Source organism: Teleopsis dalmanni, chromosome 2 (genome assembly GCF_002237135.1).
Source record: "Teleopsis dalmanni isolate 2A chromosome 2, ASM223713v2, whole genome shotgun sequence".
NCBI classification, from domain to species: domain Eukaryota; kingdom Metazoa; phylum Arthropoda; class Insecta; order Diptera; family Diopsidae; genus Teleopsis; species Teleopsis dalmanni.
In genome coordinates, this window is record NC_051847.1 from 102,011,590 (window position 1) to 102,031,131 (window position 19,542).

The following is a 19,542-nucleotide window of genomic DNA, read 5'->3' on the forward strand; positions in this document are numbered from 1 at the left end:
TTATTCTGGATACTTACGTATTTACAATCTTCATAATTTATGATCCCATTTTAGCACAAATGACTGAAAGTTTCTTTTGGTACACCTTTCTTTGGCATCCTGATTTTTGGTAGATATTGACAATTGACTCTTGTGATACGACTTTTTTCCTTTCTGAAACGAAAACAAAAAAATTTTACAAATAATTTATTACGTTATCTATGCTACCTTTTTTATAATTTTGACATATTTATATATTTCATTTGATGACAAAAAACAAATAACTAATTATTTAATTTTAGCCGGAAAATTTGCTTTACTATAGTCCCGATGATGATAGTAAAATAATGATCAGTGATTTTGGTCTGTCGAAAATGGAAGATTCTGGCATAATGGCAACTGCTTGTGGTACACCAGGATATGTTGCTCCAGAAGTTTTAGCTCAAAAACCGTACGGTAAAGCTGTTGATGTTTGGAGTATTGGAGTAATATCGTATATACTGCTATGTGGTTATCCACCCTTTTATGACGAAAATGATGCGAATTTATTTGCACAGATTTTAAAAGGTAAAAATAAAATGAGTTTTAAAATAATTTTCAGCTTCATTTTATTTGATTTGATATGAATTTCACTTCTGACCTATATTTTTTGAGTTATTAAAATATAGTTAATATGTAAAATTGTTTTTAATTGGGTTTGAAAATAATAATAGTGGCACAAATTAGTCCATTTTCTACCACATTCACTAATTTTATAAGTTTTTCATAAATTAATTAAATAAGTATCTTTTTTAATAGTATTACCCAATAACTATCATTATTGCAATATTTTTTTCCTTGTTTAATTAATCATTAAATTTTTTTTTATTATTTTATTTTTTTTATATTTATTCCATTGATATTACAACTATCATAAATATCTAGTAATACTTTTAACAAATGAAAATTTCGAAGTTTGAGTTATCTTAAATCATGATTTAAGATAACATGTTATCTTAAATAAATAAAAAATAAATATAAATAAATAAAAAAAATATTTTATTTATTAAATAAATAAATAAAATAAAACAAATAAAATAAATAAAATAAAAAAAATAAATAAAATAAATAAAATATAATAAATAAAATAAATAAAGTAAAAAAATAAATAAAATAAATAAAATAAATAAAATAAATAAGATAAAATAAAACAAATAAAATAAATAAAATAAATATAATAAATAAAATAAATAAAATAAATAAAATAAATAAAATAAATAAAATAAATAAAATAAATAAAATAAATAAAATAAGTAAAATAAGTAAAATAAATTAAATAAAATAAATAAAATAAAATAAATATAATAAATATAATAAATAAAATAAATAAAATAAATTAAATAAATAAAATAAATAAAATAAATAATAATAAATTAACAAACATTAACATTTTTTTTGTTAAGTAAAGAATTCAAATTAATTTAATACTTAATACTTAAGTTGGTTGGAAATGTTCGTTTAAGACGTTTAAGGCGTTTTTTGTACCCTAGTTCCAAGGTGTAATGAACCTTTTCGCCGAGGTTTCGCTCGCCGGATCCCAGGGTTGTTACAAGAAAATTTCTTTATAACCCCGAATTTTCTTGTTGTATAATAATTTAAAAAAACCGGACTATTTTTAGTTTAATTAATTTATTTTTACAAAATAAATTTGTTTACAATGTTTCTATTAATACTTATTTGCTAGCAATTACAAATATTGAAAGTTACTATAATTCCTGTAGTAAGAAAACCTGATAAGTATTAGGAAGAGAATTAACGTTGCCGACTAGGCTACGTTGCTTGGAATCAGCGTTACCGACTAGGCTACGCTGATAGGTTGGAAATCAACGTTACCGACTAGGCTACGTTGCTTGGAATTAGCGTTAGCGACTAGGCTACGTTGGTAGGTTGGGAATCAATGTGTTATAAATTACTTAGTTACCTTGTTAAATGTTTCCTTTTGTGCTGCGAAGTGCTCTGCGCCGTGGCCTGTGATCAAGTGCCCATGCACTTGCTGTGATGCGCACTGTTCTAAGTGCTGCTTTTGCGCACTGTTCAAGTCATGTTTGTTCGATTGTTCGTTGCCTTTTATACTGGTTACTTCTAACGAGATTTCGGTTGTTGTTATTGCGGTGTGTAGCTCAACTCAAATTCATTGCATATAACGCAAAAACACAAATTTTGTGTTCAAACCCAAGGGAAATGGGTAGTGTTGTTGATAAAGTTTACATCCAAGGAAAATTATTGATAATAGTAAATTTATTCTTGTGACGACGTCATTGTTTATTACAGTCATCACAAAAGCAGGAAGTTTACTCATTTCTAAGTTTGTGTGCTGAAGCAATTTAGATAAGTGGTTAGCACTGCTTTTTTAAATTGTTTCATGTATAGTTAGGATATTCAGGTTTTTGTGAATATCATCATTTCTGATGTACCATCTAGCATCTACTATCGTTCGCAGGATTTTCGATTGCAGCCTTTGGATAGTATTTATATTAGTCTTGCAGGTGGTTCCCCATATTTCAATTCCATATTTCTAAATCAGAATAATAACAGTTTTGTAAATTAGTGGTTTGGTATTTATTGACAGACTGGAATTTTTACCAAGAAGCCAATATAGATCTACAAATCTTCAGATGAGCTTCCTTTTTCTTCTGAATTATGTGCTCCTTCCAAGTCAGCTTTTGGTCTAATAGCATGCACAAGTATTTGACTTTCTTGCGGATTGGTATATTAATGTTAACAATTTCCTTTTGGTAAAAATAACTTGGAGATTTTTTTCGGCTTTTATCTTTATCTCTCAGGTGTCAGACCAATGCATCACTTCGTTTAGACGATTTTGAAGGTTTGTAGTTGCTTTTGTGATGTTTGTTGATAAAAGTCCAGTGTCGTCAGCAAACGTTGCAGTTAGTATTTTTCCACTTTTTGACTTAGGAATGTCTGCAGTGTATAAAAGATACAGAATCGAGCCTAATACACTCCCTTGAGGGAACTCGGCTTCTATTTTTATCATTTGGGATGTGTGGTTTTGATATTGCACAAAGAAATATCTCTCTTTAAGTTAGCTCTTCAGTAATATATAAAAATCGACAGGCAATACTCTTGATAGTTTGTAAAGCAATCCTATGTGCCAGACGCTGTCAAATGCTTTAGCTACGTCTAAAAAGACACCCACAGTGATCTTCTTAGAGTCTATATTCATTGCTATTTTACTAGCCACCCGATGAATTTGCTGAATAGTAGAATGGTTTTTACGAAATCCAAATTGGTGATTTGGCAATAGGTTGTTTTCTTGTATTATTGGTTCCAGTCGGGAGAAAAGAAGATTTTCAAATAGTTTGGATAAGATGGGTTATAAGCTGATCGGTCTGTAAGAGTTGACAATTGAAGCATTTTTGTTTGGTTTAGGTATTGCTACAACCTTCGCTAGTTTCTAAGCAGAAGGGAAAATCTTATTGCTAATCATGCAGTTAAAGATGTTTCTAATGTAAATGATAGCTATTACAGATAATTCTAGAAGAAATTTATCAGTTATCTCATCATAGCTTGGTGATTTTTTTGGGTTGATGTTAACGGCGATGATAGTTTTTATTTCAGCCATTGTTATCTTCTTAATTTTAACTTTCTTCTGCGACAAAGATGAACAAATTAAGAAAAGAGCTGAAAGAATTATTAGAGACTGAAAGAAAAAAAATATATCAAATTTTATCTCAAGATTGAGTGCTACAAAGGTTACAAATCACTTCTTATGGAAAGTGACAAAGAGTAGTAATCGTGCCATACTCCATTGCACACCGCTTAAAAAAGAAGATAACACTTGGGCGCTCACAAATCAAGAAAAAGCAACTGTTCTCGCTGAGTATTTTATGATTTGTAAATGTGCTCTCGGAGAATTTTTGTCTGCGGAAGAAGCCGTTGTTGCATTTAAAAACCATGTTTTGGAGATGTCTGAGGAGGATTGGAAAAAGTGCTTTGACAAATTGTTCGAATGATGCATTAGTGTCATAAAGGAGAATACTTCGTGAAAAAATAAAATTTTTTTAAAGATAAGTTAATATTTTGTTTATTATTAGGCTCAAAATATAAATTGTGACCCGCGTATAATAATTATTTATGCGTTTTAAAATAAAAATCAGAATGTATGAGTAATTTGTACGTGGAAGTAGATACGAGGAGTTAAAGGCAAATAATTATAATTATTTTTGAAATATATTGTAAAGCAAATTTAATTTATATTTTTTGGAATTTTTTTGCAAAGAGAAAATATATAAAGTAAGCATCATATGTAGGATCAATGTTATGACAAATACTTATTAAAATAAGTATTTCATAATTATTATTTTGTTTTCGTGTTTATAACTCATTTAATGACCTGAAGTTATTAATTCAAATTATTTGTAAATTTAAAAAATAATGTGTGCTAATTTTCTCATTCCATATGATTTCAGGTGAATTTGAATTCGACTCACCATATTGGGATGAAATAAGTGAATCTGCAAAGCATTTTATACAGAATTTAATGTGTGTTAATGTTGATAAGCGATTTACGTGCAAACAAGCTTTAGGACATCCGTGGTATTCTTTTAAGAAATACTGAGATTTTTTATTTAAATAACATTTTCTTTTCAATAGGATTTCTGGAAATGAGGCTAGCAACAAAAATATTCACGGCACTGTATCAGAGCAATTGAAAAAGAATTTTGCAAAATCACGTTGGAAGGTAATTATAATAAAATTTTTAAAGTACAAATGTCTAATTTGTTAAGTTACATTTTACTACCAATTTTAAAGATATATCCCTTAAGTTTATTATTTGTCAGATCATGATATTTACTAGGTACGTTTCACTAAATATAGCAAAGCACCTAAAATATAAAATATTCACTGATTTAAGCAATTTTTTTTTAGCTGTGTAAAAAGCTTTAAAGACCATCAATTGCTAAAGCGATTGCAATAATATGGCAAATTTATTATTTTATGTTTGTCAACGAAATCCCAAAAAACGGTACAATTATTTTTCCCGTTTTCTGGATTCGAACTCAACTCGATATCAAAGTGACAGGTGGCGTTCAGTGTATTTTTTGAGTTAATGTGTAAGTGTCCTATTACTTTTTCAGTTGAAGCTATATTTCCAAGAGCAACATGCAGGGTCTAGCTCGCTGGGTTGTATCTTCTACAGTCAAAGATTATGTGTTGAACGGCCTCCGGAACGTTTTCGCTATATGTGCAGTAACAGTCTTGTTTCTGACCAAATCTGTTTAGGCATGATTTTAATTAGCCATGTCTCGTAAGGAGCTGCAGTAAGTTAAAATCTGCTTCATCATGCATTCTTTGCATTAATGGTTCGATATTTAATATAATTTAATATAATTAAAATAATACTGTTTGTATGTCTATTATTTGCACTTTACTGCCACTGCTGTGATCATTTCGCAATGCTCTTATTATTTCTAATTCTTGCAACTTTACATGTTCGTAAATAAAATTCGAAATTGAAGTTTTGTTGGAACCCCATTTCTTCTCTCGAAATCTAATTTAATTACAAAAAGTGCAAACTAACACAAATATGTTTTTATTTACAATTGTAATTTAAATATTGTCAATTATAACACCACACATTTGAGTCCTAATAAAAAAAAAAAGAAAAAAAATCCCAAAACCGCCTCTTCAGATGTAATGTGAAAACCGCAATATACTCTAAGCGCGCACAATCTGTTTATGCTTTTACTTTTCCGCCTATGCGTTACTTGCCTTATATAAAATAGCTTTCTATTATATTGGGGCTACATATAAAATAATCAAGTTGTACCTCGTAATTAGAATTTAATTACTTAATTACTTTCGACCAAGTTCGAACTTAATGAATACATTTACTACTACTCATTATTGCTAATGGTGTTTTAATCAGAATCTTATGACTCATGCGTATTTTAAGCAGGATTTGTGTGTTATATTAGTATTTCTCATATTTATGGTTACATTTCCAAATATTTTTTGACTTGTAAACTGACTCGGTTTTTTTGACACTGACTCGGCTTTATTCTTTACGAGGTTTGGTCCCACTGGTTATAGTTAATTTTGTACTTGTCAAATGGGTCTATTTACTACATCTTCTACTATGCTGATATGCTTTTTATTTACCTGTCATCGGCGAATCTTAAAATCTGGGCCCTGTCTGCATACCCTCTGCTTTAAAATGCCGTTGTATTTAATATTCCACAATGTTGGGTATAGGACCAAGCTCTGTCAGAAAACTTTCTTCTAAAAATTAAATTATTAAATTTATAACTGCGTGATCGATAAAGAATTTTATTATCTGTTTAATTTATTATCTGCAATTGGAAGATTTTTGGATTGTAGTCACTGTGAGTACAAATATGTCTAAACTCCCACGAAGTTTAAAAGAGGAGCTGGCTGGGATGATCAATCAATGTTATTTGCAGTCCAACAGCATGCTTTGGAAAAGAAAAGCAAACTTACAGAACCAGCAAACGCAAGACATGTTGTGAATGGCATCAACGAATCTGACTTGAAAAGGAAAATATTATAAATATTGGTAGAGATAAATTGTGTCGTGATGGAAAATTTGTTATTATAGAAGGCGATCGATGCCAAATAGAAAATTCACAAGTTACTGTCGAATTGAACAAATTTGAAACCCAAAAATTAAAACGTCTTTTATCAGAATATAGTACCAAATTTGCCGAATCTACTGATGAAATAGACAAGTGTGTGACTAATAAAATGAAAATACAACTCACAATTGACACTTCTATCTGTATGAAACTTTTTTAAACACCGTTTCTAAAACGTGAAATTGTAACCCATAATATCGCGGAATTACTTGAAAGCGATATTAAACGACCATCCGATTCGCCATTCGCATCTTCGATCGTACTAGTTAAGAAAAAAATGGAGATCATGAACATCGACTTTGTGTCGACTATAGGTGTTTAAACAAAATCACAAAGAAAAATCCGTATCCCATGCCAAATATGGAAGAACAATTTGCTCAACTTGACAGAAATAGGTATTTCACGACATTAAATTTATGTATGAGTTACCACCAAATAGAAATTGAAGAATCAACTAAGCAGTACACCGCTTTTGTAATTACTTATGGACTTTACTATTAACAAAATTTCCTCACACATAAGTAAAGGAGCAATTCTTATGTGCCTTGACGATATCATTATACCAAGCCAATCAATTGAGGAAGGGTTAAACCGTTTCTCAAGGGTATTTGGGTCATATAAACAAAAATCAGATAACGCAAGGATTTTAAAAAGGAAGAGTGGTTAAAAATGTAAAAATACCTACAAATATATTCGAAGTCCTCCGATTTTAAGTTTGACGAGTTTTTTAGAAAAATTATTCAAGACTATTCATTAATCCCCAAACCAATTACAAACCAATTCAAACGTCGGAACATATTTTTACTTGGGAAGCGGAGCAGTTACTAGTTTTTCAAAAATTGAAATACTTAGTAGCAGTCCGGTACCTGTTCTAAATGACAGCGCACCTGTTGTCAATGATCTCAAAAGAGGACTTCGAATTTATTTGTAGGTGTTTTTTAATTTTTAATCATTGTTCGTTTTTGTAATCCTTGTGTTATCTCATTTTTGTTTATATTATAAAAATACTTCTTTTTTCAGCTAAATTTCCAGTTATTTTTTAATATAAATCATATAAAAATAAATCACATAAAAACTGCTGTACGTACACTGCACTCTAGCGGTCAGGTTGAACGAGCCAATTACACATTATTATCGTTCCTGTGAAAGACAACAAAAAATCCGAAAGACTGGGATCTTATGATCCATAATCTCCAGTTGACTATCAATTCGCAAATAAACTGGAATTTGATTTTAAATTACGAGATGTCACCCAGAATCGACTAATTGCCGGCATTTACAACGATAATAAAACAAAAATTATTCTTCCAACTGCCGCCGAAAAGCGTCAGCAGGTTGCCAAGAATATCGAGCAGGAACGTGAGCGCTAAAAGACTCGTTTCGACGCTGCGCATGCAAAGCTGTGTGTCTAAAAAAAAGGTGATCTCATCATCGAAAACTCATCACTCACCTCGTCATCGAAAACGAATCCGTTTCCGCAGCCGCTGGTGAATCTAGAAAACTTGAACCAAAACACTAAATACCCTACGTCATCTCTAAAGTACCTCCAAAAGACCAATATCTCGTTGAAGATATACCACAGGTGAAAACAACAAACCGTAAATTGAACTCAATTTTCTCATCTGTTAAACTTAAACAATGGTGTCATTCGTGTCTCGAACTTGACAAGATCGAAAGCAAAACCGAAGACGTTAACAACATCGAGGTTGACTCATCGTCAGGACTGGACGAGCTGTCACCTAAAAATTAATTGAAAATAAGTAAAAGCAACCCTGCATTATTTTTGTGCAAATGATGATGTCATAAACGGAGAAAAAGAAAAAATTTGACAGATCTAGAGTAAATCTAGATTTACAAATCTATAACGCTATAAGATAGCTTAAGAGTAGATCCAACACAACATTTATGCGCTGTTATAAGTATTGAGCACTTCATTGTATTCCATCCGTTCGGTGTTAAGATTGACCTTGCGTTGTTTCTGTTTCTATTTTGTTTTGCGTTCGTGTGTGTTATAGATCAATTATTCTTTTTTTAGATTTTAATTTTTTTACGTTGTCTACGTCTGGATTACTATATCAGTCTTAATAGTTTTGAACTTTGAAGGCTAAATAAGTTGTGTCCTAAGCAATTAGCTGACATGAAACATTGCGATCTTTGCGCTAAACAAAAATAGGGAGATTAGGTTTATGTTTGTGTTTTTATGTTTTTCTTTGTGTTATATAATTAATAAGAAGGCTGAAGTGCAAAAAATAAAAGCTTGTTTCAGTTTTATTAGTTTTTATTTTTGTTTTGTATTCTGTATAACTACCGCCGACGTTTCGAAGTTTTTTTTACTTTGTGCTCAAGGTGGAGTGTCATTGTAATCGCTCTTGAAAACATATAAGGCGATCATTTGTACTGTTTACAATTTTAGTTTTAAATAATAAACAATAAATTAAATCTTTACTATGCATGAACCTTGACTGTATAATATTATTGTTCCTTATTCATACACTGTTGAGTATTTACTTTACTTTGTTTATTGAATATTATTTAAAACAGTTTATTGTAAACAGTATACATAACAGGCTTATATGTTTTCGCCAGATACAGCGTGAAAATTAACTAATCAAACAACAAATAATTAAAATAATTATCTTATGAAGATAACCGTTTCAAAACGATTGAATTTTAAAATAAAAGCACTACCTCATCAAGTCCAATTATTTTAATGTATTGTTAGTTATTGCAGTTACGGTTATATATATATATATCCGTGGTAGTTATAGGTATTATAAATTAATATATAAATTAATCGATCTATTTTTTTTATAATCAAATGTGTAAATACATATTTCCTAATATTTTATATTTCTATACTTTAATATTATCTTTATTTTTCAGCAAGCGTACTACGCTGCTACGGTTATACGACAAATGCAGCGTATGGCACTAAATAGCAGTTCTAACACCAATTCGAAAAGTGATGTAACTGATTGGAGTAGCAGCAAAAATAATTTAAACAAGGATATTGAATATACAACCGACAGCCGGCGAACAACATTCTGTAGTAGCACGTTAATTGATGACCCCAATACTACTAATGTAAGAAATGAGAAAACAGAAACAAATGTTATATCATCGGGAGATAATATTTGTGAAAAAGATGATAATTACCAAAGAAACTCAAATAAGACAAAAGCGTGTTTTAATGGAAGTGGCGAACCAAAATAAATGTTTAATTTATTTAAAAGTTTATTAATAAAAAAATGTTTTTAAATACCCGCCAAATATTACAGTGTCTGGAAAAACCTTGATATCCCTACATTCATAGTTAAGAAATCAGAGAATAATTAACATTATGTTATCTTCTTTGCTTAATATAATGTGTTGCTTATCCGTCGGAATATGTGTCCTTGAAGAATCTTATATATCACAAAGTGTGTCTCTTATATAATATATTTAAAAAAAACTTGTTGATATATTAAAAAACTTTATCATAATAATAAAACCATGTTTCTTTTTGCAAATTTTTCATAATGATTTTGTTTTAATCACGGTATTCACTTATAAAGTCAAACGCTTAAAATCATTACGAAGATCCTGTGAAGTCCAAAACATATTGAATTACTTATCAAGCTTATCGTAGAATTTAAATTGGAGCCCTTCTACTCGATACTTGTGTGGCATATAGAAGTAGCGGGGGGTTAGTGGCTTATATTAAAGTTCGAAAAAAATTTTAGAATTTCACCTACTCATTGAGCTCATATTACCATCGATTGGCAATGACAATTGCCAAAGTAATCTCCAAAGTAACATGATTATTATTAACTGTACCAATATAAAATAAATAAGTTGTGATAATTCATACGACACACGAAAATATACTCAGTTCCAATTTTTTAATCTTTCACATCTGACCCATATCCATCTCTTTGATGAGCTGGAAATAGCTTTCCTGAATATGTCTATTTGTAAAGTAAAAGTATACGAAATGCAATGCTACATCGGAAAGAGATAAACAACAATATCAACATAATCACAAAATCATATATGTACATTCAATATCTGCATCACCAATTCAAAATTGTTATTGGCCATTGATGTTCCTATTATTTTTTTTCAAGCTCAAACATTGTGTAATTTGTGTAAATTGTGTAATTTGCTAGTGCGCGTTGCTTCGCACCTTTTACATCATAGCTTTGCTTGTCTGCATATTGTGATAATTTTTTGTATCCATACTCGCAATAAAGCAAAAGTTGTACAAGTTTCTACAGTTATATTGACATAATTTTTTCAAGATGTATATATTGCTGCGATATAAATCGAAAAATTACCGATATGTCCAGAGTTCAATGTATGGCTCCTAGTAGACTAAGGCGTCGTTGTCAGCCTTCATTTCACATTTGTTCATTACTGGTGTATGTTGCAATATACTTTTTCGAATTCTGTCGTTTTGACACTTAAACACCACTCCATCACTAAGCGTTATCATAGAAGTTTATGTATACGAAGTCGGAGTTGTTGAGTTGGACATAACGTTAATAAATTGCTGTGAATGATGCTGTAAGCTAAAATTCGTCAATAGTCGTTTCATATGAAAAGCAATAATGACAGAAAGTTGTACTATTGATATTTTGGTTCATAAGATGGTGAAAGGGAATAGTCAAAAAAGCATCTCGCGTGGAGAAAGTATCAGTTACAATTATGTCTGGGTTTCCTTCACTTATGTTTCTCCATGTCAGGCATTAAGCGGTAACCTTCGCACAGGAATCGACACCAAAAATTTTTAATTTTGATTTCAGCCCGTTCACATCATATCACTATTTTTCATTGCAAATTATTTTAAATACTATTTAGTTTTATCAATCAAACAATCTGTCAATTTTTTTTACCGGAGTTTTGAAAACCATTATCAGTTTAGAAAACTATTTCTCAAATTACACCGGCTGCAGAGAAATCATATCATTACTAAAATATAAATTATCAACATTTTAAGATATGACACATAAATTTATAAAATATGTATATTTCATTTTTAATATGTATATTGTAATAAAAGTTGATCACTTATAATAATATTATAATATTTCTTTTTCATATAAAATTATTAAAATAAATTAGTTAGTTTAAATAAAGCATATTTTGAATACTCTGAATGTAACTTTATTATTTTTTTACTATACTGAAATTACTAAATTCAGATTGAGACTAAGACTGAGCTTCTTACAGGTCAAAAGTTACCTAATTTTCTAATTCTCTAAAATATGAATAATGTTTATATACTATACTTCTATAATTTAATATAACATAATTATTTTTCAAATTCTTTTTACTTATATCTCTGGAGATCCATTGTTCAGTATGACATATCAATGGTATACAGGGTATCAATCATATTGCTAACATATTAACATGCAATGTGAGTGCGTGGAAAAACACAGCACACTTTGAAAACTGGTAGACACGTATTGCAGGAGATACCACAGGGTAGGCCAAGCCTAGCTTCATGCCCTGTAAAGAGAGATATTAATCTATATAATTCTGATTTGCTGCTGCTGTGTATTTGGTCAAATGTTCTACACTTGGAATAGATTGGTCATGTAGCCCTTAACCTGATTGCTAAAGGACAAGGCCCCACTCACTATTTGCCTGTCACAAAAATTAGCATAAATCAACCTTTGACCATAGCAGGCAGGAGCACAGATTAAAATAGGGGTGTCCATAGGAGAGTTGCCCCGTCTAAGAAGCTCGTCCGCGCGTTCTTTTCTTACAATATTGGAATGCCCGCAAACCCAAACTAGAGTTACCATGGACCTCTCAATGCTTTAATAAATTCCTTACATTCTTGCACTAATCTAGATGAAATATAGATCGCTGATAAAGGTTTAATAGCTGTTTGACTGCCAGTTAGAATATAGACTTCCTTTCCGCAAAAGGCCATGTTTAAAGCAAGAGTACATGCCTTAAGGTTAGCGAATATTTCTGCCTGAAATATTGAAGTGGTGTCTGAAAGATGATATGATTTACTAATCATTAGGTTCGTAGAAAAGATTCCAACTCCAATACCTTTATCCACCTTAAACCCGTCGGTATAAATCGCTATCTTTCCTAGCATTATAAGCAATCCTGCATCCCAATCCCCTGTAGAAGGAGTTCTAGTAGCAAAGTTATTGTCAAAGTGTAATCGAGGACATATATAGTCCAATTTTCTTTTCTCATCAACTGGATAAATTGATGGAGCATTTCCATGTCTGAAAGCAATCGAATGCCAATGAAAGCCTTTGTGTACTGAGAGTAACTACTTATGTGATATAAAAATTAATGGGTAAGAAGTGAAGTATGACATTGAGTGCACTGGTGGTGCACGATTTCAATGCCCTCTTGCGCCCACACAAGCAGATGTTTGCAATGTGGTCAACCTTGGAACAATGTACCATTTGTTCAGCAAAGTTCATCATACCATCCATCCGTTTGTTAGAATTGGCGGAACGATGACCGTATAAAGCCAAAGAATCACTTTGAGCTGCAATCCCCATCTCTTCCCTGAAATGAGAAAATATCCCAGTTAGCCTTCCTATGATTACGTTGAGACTGCTTAGCTACTGTGGAAATATCCGTCACAAACATGATGCATCTGTGATCAGAGAAGGCGCCGTTGGCTGAGACTCTACAATTATTGACCACTAAAGAACGTGAAGTCATCCGTACTAGGAAAAACAAAGGTCGGAGGGTTACCCTTATAAAAAATTTTAGGATTAAATCTTAATATAAAAACAAAAAGAGGCTCACCTCTATCGTTGATATCCGAGCTTCCCTACAAGGAGTGCCGGGCAATGGCGTTACAGCCCATCAGCAAAGCTAACTTCCTAGTCTCTGCGCAATTGTGTACTACTACTCCCTCTAGACGCGTATTATCATCGTGTGACACGTAGGCGGATACCATTAAAACAGCAGGCTTATGCTTCCGCTCTACCCTAGACAGCTACCCTGATATCTAGACAGCTTAAATGAGAACACAGAAAATCGTTAAGGTGCATTTTTGCTAAAATGCACTATCTAGGCTTTCCTTGCCCATTAACATAAAAAAGATTATGCCCGTTGATGTTGAGCCTTTTAACACATAAACTGTGAACTTAGGGCTATTGGATTATGGCAAGGTCGATATCCTCCTCCATGAGTAAGACAACCAGATTATCCATAGCACATTTGGAGTGTTTTAGGTTTATCTGCACGACTTTGGTCATGACTCTATCAAAAAAGTTTGTTATCGATGATGAGGTCATCTAGCAGCTTGCTAGTTCTCTCAACCTCATCCAAATGTTATCCGGTGGCGCATTATTAATGTTTTAATTTTGGCCTTCCGGGTTTCAGATACTAGCAATTGTTAGCCTCAATGACTGGTAAGCATTCTTCATTGATAAGAAGGAAACATGATTGGCTGTTTTTTGCGGTTCCCCGGTCTTGAGAACCCACCAGTCTTCCATCTGGATTTTTCAGCTTCAGTTGCTAAAGAATAAGGTCCGGAGGGCTAAGATTTTTGGGCACCAAAAAATCGCTCGAGTCTTCGAAGGAGTTTCTGCAGCAGGGATAAATTTAAACCTTAAACCGTCTTAGTTCTCACTAATCTTAGTAATCGCCTTACTACGAAAATTTCTCGAATACTCGTCATCGCATCTGATCACTCGAAAGATGGAACGGACCTCGGATTAGTTACCAGCTCAGCGACAACCAATTCGGACAGTTTGGCTGTAGAATACAATAAATGGTACGGTCTTAAAACTATTGCAATACTTCTTAAAGATAATTTTGTACTTTTGAACTATGTTAGTTTTTTCTCTTTCTCACTCTAGTGAGACTTTTGGGGTCAGTTTTCAACTTCACAAAAAGCATGCCATTATACAAATCGTTACATATATCCAGTCGATCTGAACAAACAAATATTTCTTTTTACCAAAGTCAACAATTATTGTTAACAATTATTTGATCTTCTATGTAACCTCTCAATCGTTAAAGTTATTTCCAATGCTTAAAGTTTTCCTTTCTTTTAAGGGAGAAATTAAAGTTTATCACCTTTAATTGGTTGTAGACTCAGTACTTCCACTCCTAGCGCTTACATTAACTTCTCGGTCATCAACTGGGATAATTTAAATAACATTGTCAATCGTCTTCTAACGTATTCGTATATTTCTTTAAATAGAAACTTGTCACGCTTTTGATTTGAGTACTTAAGCATTCTTAAATATGTTATATATGTTATATGTTATGCAGTTACGGTAAATAACGAGCACTATTATGACATGCTGATTGAATTTTTGTTTTTTAAAATTAATCAGTTAAACATGAACATTGACGACATTTGGTTCCAACAAGACGGCACAACTTGCCATACAGCGCGCTTAACAATCGATTTGCTACGATATCAATTTGATAATAATTTTATTTTCAGAAGTGGTCCTGTTAACTAGCCCCCTCATTCGTGCGATTTAACGCCTGTAAATTACTTTTTATGGGACTATGTTACTGACATAGTACCAGCAAACTGACAAACCAGCAAATCGAATGGACCATATGATTCGTATCCACGGCGGACTTATGCCGGAAATTTTATATAAAAAATAAAGGCAATGAAATTATCTTCCAGATTATAATAACATTTTATTTTTACAATATTTCTGTTTTGTATTATCAAGTTAAATTTTCACACAGCTAAAAATAAACTCCTTTTATAATAGCACGTTCTGCTGAAGAGGAGAGTACTTTAAATTAACATTAAGTACAAATAGAGTTAATGCAATCCAATTTCCCATCGATCTGCTTAAGAATATGAAGAACAAGCTTTCCATTCTTGCCATTTTATCTACAATCATGGTTAAAATAACCTCTGTCTTAAACGCCACACTGTGGCTTTCGGGAGTGTCCATCTTGTTTACTCTACGATCAAAATTTAGGTTTTAAAACTTAACTTTTGTCAGATCGCAGGTGTATCAGTTGTATGGCGCAACTGAAGTTTTAAACTTGCTCCAAGTGTGAATAAATATATATAGATGAATGAATTATAGGTTTAATATTAAAAGAATTTGCTTTCAATAATCAGTTAGTATTGCAAGCGTTTAAATTAAGCGACGAAATACTTCAATACTATTTTGTACATCTGTTATTAGAATATGACCATCTGTACCAAGATATGTGACAACCACTCTACCAACTGCCTACTGTTGTGTCGGCAAATTTTCCCTTTTATCAGTCCCGTTGTGCTTAAGCTGATGGTGTTACAGTTTGTTCAACGATAAAGTTTAATCAACTCAATTAGACCTTTTTTCCAAATCTGCTGCTTGGCTTCCGTGAAACTATTATATGTGTTAGTCGACCAGGAAATTATCTGATTTTATTTATTCACAATCGAAGAAGTCGAAAATTCAGAATACTTTCTGGTTCATCTAATGCTGTAATAAACTCTTCATAATTCATTCAACTCTCTGCAACTCTTCATATTAATAATTCTTCAAAACATCTAAATATTTTTCAAATACATTTTTGCTGATTTTTCCGCAGCCTCTCAGAGATAACCAAAATGAGAAGTTTTGCGAGGAATAAAATAAATGTGGAATTGCTTGGACAGACACTTATTTTGCGATCCTTTGAAAATGACTACACAAGGCAACGTGTTTGATTGCGTTCAACTTCGAAAATGTCAGCGTAATGTCAATTCAAGCCTCCACGTGCCACTCTCAGATATTTCGGAAAGGAGAACTTTTCAACATTACCATAATTTGCTTACACGCAGTAGCAGAAAAAAGGACGACTTGATCAAAGATACCTTCTATGGCGGACTCGAGGAAGTTCATGATCGCATTCATAGCGCAAAGTAGCAAGAGAAGAAATCTTCGATCGAACGGTTGAAAAATTCAACCTCCATGAATCCCCATGAATCTTAAGCTAATTTATTTCACTGCGGCGCGAAACATTGTAGTACATTGTACCAGATTTCCCGATCGCAATGTTCTTGAGGCAACGTGGCTATCTCCCGATCAATCAATACGAAACCAGATTTGACTCAGACTACAACCGCCGATCAAAGTATGGATCGGTTTGATATCGCTTTATGTTAGTAACGTGAACGCTCTGATAAATTAAATAATTTAACATAGATATTGGAAACATGCTCACACTTCCTACCGACAACTGTGAAAAATGTCCTTGGTTTCCAACGTCTCCACGACGAAACCAATAGGGTCCTTCAGGGCCAGTTTAAGGGCAGCGCCAAAAGCCAAGCGAACAATATTGGGATATGTAGAAGGCAGAACGAGAGGAATTTTATCAAAATGTCAATCGTCTGACTCAACGCTTAAACCCTGCAGCAATTTTAATACCTTTTATAGTATGTATTGAAACAATTAGAAATATTATTTGACCAGGAACTTTAGCAGTTCGATTAACTGCTAATATAATTGCTGGACATTTATTATTAACATTATTAGGTAATACAGGACCATCATTAAATTCATTGATTTTATCTATTTTATTATTTAGACAAATCTTATTATTATTATTGGAATCTGCTGTAGCTATTATTCAATCATATGTATTTGCAGTATTAAGAACACTTTATTCTAGAGAAGTAAATTAATGTCAACTCACTCAAATCATCCATTTCATTTAGTAGACTATAGTCCTCGACCTTTAACAGGAGCTATTGGTACAATAACAATCGTTTCACGAATAATCAAATCATCAATATAATATATCATTACTTACTTTAGGAAATATTATTATTATTAATTCTGCTTTTAGAGTCCCCAATCGAAAACGATGATGTTGATATTCCACCATCCATCCATAACGAAGTGCGTGTTGCTATACAGCGAGTAAAAAAGAACAGAGCGGCTGGCACAGATAGTTTACCTGCGGAATTGTTAAGCGCCGTGCCGTTTTTGATCTGGTCGCTCCATTATTGACCAAATATTCAGACTGCGACAAATCATGGAATAAGTCCACAAACATAACATCAACACCCATCATCTTTTTGTCGATTATAAACCAATAATATATGAACTCGTTATCTCTGCAAAGTTAATACGATTTTGTAGAATGACGTTGAGTAATACCTGTATCTTTTGTAAGATAGAATCGCGTCGCTCCGAATCGATTGATATCGTGCGAGGCTTCAAACAAGGTGATCTCTCATCATATGATATTTCAATTTTATTGTAATGGAACAATATTTACAAATGACTCCAGCTGCCTTTGCTGCAAAAATGAATCTGCGGAATCTTCACATCCAGCGTATAATGTTCAATATTTGAACGTATGAACTGGTTTAATCAAATCCAAATTGAATTCATTATTTGTTGGTATTGCAAGACTATAATCGAAGTGTTTAATTAGATCACAATCACATTTATCAATAGGCTACTACTGTTATGACAGTTATTTGGCTTGTCATTTTTGCTATTTTGCTAAAATGTTGTGCCTAAAAATCAAATTTATCTGCTAAGTCGCACGCCGTAAAAAAATGTTGTTAGTGAGTTCTTATATATCTGAAATGCGACTTTTAAAGGGGTCAATATAATAGAATGCATGGTTGCCCATTGTAAAGTTACTGCGGACTCCGACCACATTAAGTAGTTTATATCAAAATATGAAATTTGCTAGTGCCGGAGCAATTTTGTTATAGAGCTTTGATAGTTAGAGCGCACTATCAATTTCGATTGATAAATACTTTTCTTCTTTGTGAGCGCTGTTTGACACTTAGCTGCTATTTTGTTGATCAACAACACGAAAACATAGAACAACTGTTGCATATATTCTGTCAGATGTGCAACTGAGTTTTGAGTGGATTTTTTATACTACTTTTTATCGACGCAACAGGGCTTAGAGACTTACTCGAATCCTAGAAGGGGCCACAATACTATCCGACGCTCGCAGCGCCACATTTCATATCAATCATTTTAATGGATTTCGCCATAAATAAATCGAGGCGCTTGTAACACCTTTAGCTTTTTAAGATCCTTTATAAATTTTTGATATAGTTCGGTGTCTCAATCAAGTTTTTATGTCCTATATTTTTTTATACCAAGATTTTTGGTCGCATTAGGATTGTGCGAAATTGGTTAATTTGACCAAATGTTGATGAAATTAACGAAAAGATGACCCCATTTTGTTGTCGTAGTGCATAGTGTTTTGCTTTGATAGAGAATAACAGGATATCCTCCAAAGTATTCGAGATAATTCCTAGTGTGCTTCTTATTGATAGTGACTGTTATCAGCGCCGTATAACATTTCATCCACATAAAACTTATCTCTAATGGGTTCAAATACCATTTATTATTTAGTTGAATACTTATTTGAGAAAAGTTAGACATAAGATTATGAGAAACCGTAATGAAGACATATCGTAAGTAATGGTATTTAGCTGATATGTTTAAAGAGGATATGATTCAATTTCTCTCCAACGAATTTGCTGAAATGGGCCTAGCTCTGGATGAACTACTATCATTCGATACATTTTAACAATATTGAACATGTATTGGCGTGACTGAAAATTAGGTAATATGAAAAGTTCTTTTTGTATTGTGGGACCAGCTAATCAGGCCTATTCTGAATCGCATGGGAGCTTGTTCCCTATTCCCAAGTATGCTATTCTGAATAATTTGGGAATGGGAGTTTTGTTCCCTGTTCCCAATTTTGCTATTCTGAATCGCATGGGAATGGGAATTTTTTCCCAATTTTGCACAAATTCTTTCCCAAGCAAATTGTTGGGGAGACAAGTTAAAAAAGTATTAAAAATGGTTTCATTTAATATAAAAGTAACTGAAAATGATCAGATTTTTGAATATATTATTAATAATATTATTATTATAATAAAATTATTATAATAAATTTAATATAACTAAATTTTTATTTAATAATACATTTTATTAAAATTATT

General features: G+C 32.2%; 1 protein-coding gene across 2 annotated transcripts in view; it reads left to right on the forward strand.

Annotated features, from left to right (window-relative positions):
* The window catches only part of LOC119685742 (calcium/calmodulin-dependent protein kinase type 1), a 28,195-nt gene extending 18,304 nt beyond the window's left edge, over positions 1 to 9,891 (forward strand). For both annotated transcript variants that reach the window (XM_038100112.1, XM_038100113.1), the window contains 4 exons: positions 282 to 546; positions 4,446 to 4,572; positions 4,630 to 4,717; positions 9,516 to 9,891. In XM_038100112.1, coding sequence (XP_037956040.1) covers positions 282 to 546; positions 4,446 to 4,572; positions 4,630 to 4,717; positions 9,516 to 9,845 — 810 coding nt within the window. In that variant the 3' untranslated portion in view covers positions 9,846 to 9,891. The remainder of the gene's footprint in view (positions 1 to 281; positions 547 to 4,445; positions 4,573 to 4,629; positions 4,718 to 9,515) is intronic.
* Positions 9,892 to 19,542: the final 9,651 nt, after the last annotated feature.